This window comes from Eriocheir sinensis, unplaced genomic scaffold (genome assembly GCF_024679095.1).
Source record: "Eriocheir sinensis breed Jianghai 21 unplaced genomic scaffold, ASM2467909v1 Scaffold203, whole genome shotgun sequence".
Taxonomy (NCBI): domain Eukaryota; kingdom Metazoa; phylum Arthropoda; class Malacostraca; order Decapoda; family Varunidae; genus Eriocheir; species Eriocheir sinensis.
Window position 1 is genome coordinate 232501 of NW_026111440.1, and position 5000 is coordinate 237500.

General features: G+C 46.5%; 1 protein-coding gene across 1 annotated transcript in view; it reads left to right on the forward strand.

The window, feature by feature from the left end:
* Positions 1 to 5000, forward strand: part of LOC126990808 (peroxidasin-like) — a 10925-nt gene that overhangs the window by 312 nt on the left and 5613 nt on the right. The window contains exons 2-5 of the mRNA XM_050849447.1: positions 1 to 133; positions 1169 to 1277; positions 1899 to 2071; positions 3018 to 3311. The exon at positions 1 to 133 is cut by the window's left edge and continues 37 nt beyond it. Of these exons, the coding sequence (XP_050705404.1) occupies positions 1 to 133; positions 1169 to 1277; positions 1899 to 2071; positions 3018 to 3311 (709 nt within the window). The remainder of the gene's footprint in view (positions 134 to 1168; positions 1278 to 1898; positions 2072 to 3017; positions 3312 to 5000) is intronic.

A 5000-nucleotide genomic window follows, 5' to 3' on the forward strand; every position in this document is an offset into this window, starting at 1 on the left:
GCGGAAAAGCCAAACTGTGGAGCGCTGGTCGGGCCCACGTTTGGCTGTTTGATTGGTCGCCAGTTCCACCACCTGAGGCGAGGCGATCGTTACTGGTATGAGGACGACATCCCGCCCTCCTCATTCACTAAGGGTACGTGTGTGTGTGTGTGTGTGTGTGTGTGTGTGTGTGTGTGTGTGTGTAGATTAGTAAGTAAATATTTATTGCTATCAAAACATCATATACATAGATACAAACAAAAACATCGTAAATTAAGCATCGGTCTGTGTGTGTGTGTGTGTGTGTGTGTGTGTGTGTGTTTAGAGAAGTGTTTAACCCGGTAACAGCGGGTACCATGTTTCTGAATGGTCCTTCTAAGCAAGAAAAATGAGGAAAATCATCATCCATACAAACCATTTCATAATATATATCAAAGCATTTGTGATCAGTTTATGTATCATCTTTTGGGGGGTGTTATATCATGGCACAAATTTGGCCCGTCGCTGCTACACGGTAAAGCCACAAATTTGGCCCGTCGCTGCTACACGGTAAAGCCACAAATTTGGCCCGTCGCTGCTACACGGTAAAGACACAAATTTGGCCCGTCGCTGCTACACAGTAAAGCCACAAATTTGGCCCGTCGCTGCTACACAGTAAAGCCACAAATTTGGCCCGTCACTGCTACACAGTAAAGCCACAAATTTGGCCCGTCGCTGCTACACGGTAAAGCCACAAATTTGGCCCGTCGCTGCTACACAGTAAAGCCACAAATTTGGCCCGTCGCTGCTACACGGTAAAGCCACAAATTTGGCCCGTCGCTGCTACACAGTAAAGCCACAAATTTGGCCCGTCGCTGCTACACGGTAAAGCCACAAATTTGGCCCGTCGCTGCTACACAGTAAAGCCACAAATTTGGCCCGTCGCTGCTACACGGTAAAGCCACAAATTTGGCCTGTCGCTGCTACACGGTAAAGCCACAAATTTGGCCTGTCGCTGCTACACGGTAAAGCCACAAATTTGGCCTGTCGCTGCTACACGGTAAAGACACAAATTTGGCCCGTCGCTGCTACCTGGTTAAGATTCCCAACCTAAATATTTTCCTGCGTCACCAATAACATATATCTAGATAGTGTTTAAAGATATACCAAGTCAATTTTTGGCTCACGTACGTTCAATAAACACTTTCAGAACAACTTTACGAGCTCTGCAAGACCAGCCTGGGACGTGTGATCTGCGACAGCAGCGACAAGCTCCAGCACGTCCAGCCCAAGGTCATGCTGGAGGCTGATTCCTTCCTGTAAGTATGAGAATGACGGTCAAACTATGAGGTTCTGTATGAGTCAGTATGTGCTGTTTTAATAAGTGTGTTTACGATAGTTTTAAGCTTGTATTCTTAAGCATCTCAGAGCGCCAGATCGCCTGTTTGAAAATAGTTACATAGATAGATAGAACGTGAATGTTGGATAGATGCGTGTGTGTGTGTGTTTATGTGACGAGCTATGTGTTACGTCTATGCATGTGTTGCCATTATGAGGGAATGTTTTGGGTTAAGGAAGGGACGGATAGCTGGACAGACAGACAGAGGACCAGGTGATAGTTAACCAAGCTCTCCACCCACAGCAATGCACCAATGGCCTCTTGCAGACTCCTTATGTTCTCAAGTTCTTATATTGTCACTACGAGGGAAAGTCTTTGGTTATGGAAGGGACGGGTAGCTAGGCAGACAGACAGAGGACCAGGCGATAGTTAACCAAGCTCTCCACGCACAGGAACACCCCAATGGCCTCTTGCAGACTCCTTATGTTCTCAAGTTCTTATATTGTCACTATGAGGGGATGGCTTTGGTTAGGAAAGGCACGGGTAGCTAGGCAGACAGACAGAGAACCAGGCGATAGTTAACCAAGCTCTCCACACACAGGAATGCCCCAATGGCCTGCCAGGGGAAGCATATCAAGGGTGTGGACCTGAAGAAGTGGAAGACCGCCAGCCCCAACTTCATCATTCCCGACAAGATGCTTCAGGAGAGCATTGAGAGGGCCAGGCGCGACATCACCAACATGAGGGACTCCGAGTGGAACCTCTGGGAAGCACGTGAGTGTTGGCGTGTGTGTGTGTGTGTGTGTGTGTTTTCTTTTTTATTTTAATTTCAACGGTTAATATTTCTAAGTGTATATTTCTGTGTGTGTGTGTGTGTGTGTGTGTGAGAGAGAGAGAGAGAGAGAGAGAGAGAGAGAGAGAGAGAGAGAGAGAGAGAGAGAGAGAGATTTACTTATCTATATGTACGTATGTAATATAATGATAATGATGATGATGATGATGATAGTGAGGTCAGTACAGGGGGGTGTGGGATGGAGGACCTAGGATGACCCCAAATACACACAATGACCTACTTTGACTATGACATTATTATTATTTTTTTCTTTCTCTGACCATCTTGTGAGCCTATGGGGAGGCCTATACTGACATGACTTATGATTGGTGTGTGTGTGTGTGTGTGTGTGTGTGTGTATGTGTTTGTGTGTGTGTGTGTGTGTGTGTGTGTGTGTGTGTGTGTGTGTGTTTCATTATGGAAAAGGCCTATTGAAATCTACAGAACTATACTGACATGACTAGTGATTGGTGTGTGTGTGTGTGTGTGTGTGTGTGTGTGTGTATCCATGTAGAACAACTTAACAATGACACACACTGGAACATAATAATCCCATAATAAACACAAATATAACACTTAAAAATCAGGTATAAATCACAGTATAGCGTGTTCAGCGAAGTCCCAGGTGTAATTAACAGATGCCGCGAAGACTAGCTTGCCGGCACACCCTAACGCACACACCGAACACACTCTACCCTTTACACATGGTAGGTCACACACACACATACACACACACACTCCATAGATACGGAGACGGAACCACACGAGCGTAAAGCCCAGGCCTACAACTACAGCTACAACTAGGTAAATACAACAAGGTAAATACACACAATTCCCTTAACACATGTTCCCCTCTCTCTCTGACTGACTGCCACTAACACCTTCTAGCACACACACCAACTGACCCAGGACCCAGAACGAAGCAACAGACTAACTCCCGACCCAGACTGACCCCAAGCGGACACCCCAGGACGCAACGCCCGACCTGGGGGGGCCAACGCGTGACCCCTGACCTCATGCAAGCGCTGGTGGGCAGGGGGTCGGAAGCGCAGGGGAGTGAGGACTTGAAGTTGAGTCCGAGGGTTATGCGGGAGGCCGAGGAGCTTCTGACGGATTGCTTTAGCGCGGGTGTCAAGGCTTGGGGGATTATGAGGCAACACGAACGGCAGCTGTGGCAGAAACGTGAGTAACTTGACCCACACGCACTCACACACGCACTCACTCACTCACGAATGCACTCATTTTTTGTGTGGGGGGTGGGGGTTAGAAGAGGTTGTGGTGGTCCTACGCACTCATTTTTCATGTTAGGTTCGGAATATGACTTTCACCCGCACGCACGCACTCACGCACTCACAAGCCTCCTTCTCCTCCTTCCTCCTTTTCTTCCTTATTTCCTCCTCCTCCTCCTACTCCTACTTTTTCTCATTGGAACTTTTTTTTCTTCTACATAATTTTCTTTCCTCCTCCTCCTCCTCCTCCTCCTCCTTTTTCTCATTCAAACTTTTTTTTCTTCTCCATATTTTTCTTTCCTCCTCCTCCTCCTCCTCCTCCTCCTCCTCCTTTTTCCCATTCAAACTTTTTTTTCTTCTTCATAGTTTTCTTTCCTCCTCCTCCTCCTCCTATTTTTCTCATTCAAACTTTTTTTTTCTTCTCCATATTTTTCTTTCCTCCTCCTCCTCCTCCTATTTTTCTCATTCAAACTTTCTCATTCAAACTTTTCTTACTCAGATTGTTACCCAACCGACGAGGGAAAATAACTTATTAGACCTAGTACTCGTGAGTGATTCAGATCTCACACGTGAATGTCAAGTCGGCGAAAAACTGGATGGTTGCGACCATCACCTAATTCGCCTAAAAATCAGAACAGACCATGAACTCACCGAAAACACGTCCAAGATTCCAGACTACAAAAAAGCCAATTTTAACTTCGCTCGTGAGCTGCTAACCCAGACAACTTGGGAACCCATGAACCTCACTCCGGTGGACGGCGCGTGGAAAGGCTTTAAGAACAAACTCCTGGAGGTAGAGAGAACGACTGTTCCCATGAAGACAAGGAGAACAAATAATGCCACAAGCACACCATGGATGACTACCCAAGTTCGACGGGCGATTAATTTGAAGAAGAGAAAATACAACTTGCTAAAGGAAAACAGCACTGACGAGGCACGCGAACAGTACCATCAAAGCCTCAGAGCTTGCAGAACACTCATTCGCCAGAGTAAACGCGACTATGAAAAGCAAATTGCACGCGAAGCCAAGTCCAACCTGAGAAAGTTCTTCACGTATATAAGAACCAAAAAGAAGACAAAAGCAATATCGGTCCCTAAAAGATGAAAGTGACGTACTAACACAGGACAGTAGACAAATGGTCGAAATCCTAAACAGGAACTTCGCGTCTGTGTTCACGGTCGAGAATACCCAGTCCGTACCCGAGCCCTTCCCCACCGATGGGAATCACTCCCTAGAAATTGGTACAATCGACGAACGGGATGTGAAAAAGTACCTAGACAAACTCGAGACAAACAAGTCTACCGGACCCGACGACTTGTCACCCAGGCTGCTCAAGGAACTCAAGCAGCAAATCCTCAAGCCACTCACCGCCATCTACAATCAGTCACTACAACAAAACAAAGTCCCGAAAGACTGGAAACAAGCGAATGTAACACCGATCTACAAAAAGGGAGACAAAAGTGTGGCCCTAAACTACAGACCAATCAGCTTGACCTCAGTGGCGGGAAAAATCCTCGAGAAGATCATCAGAGACAAACTCGTTAGGTTCCTTGAAGACAACAACATCATTTCCGATGCTCAGCACGGTTTCAGGAACAAGCGCTCATGCTTAACCAATTTATTGGACTTCTTCCAAGGTAT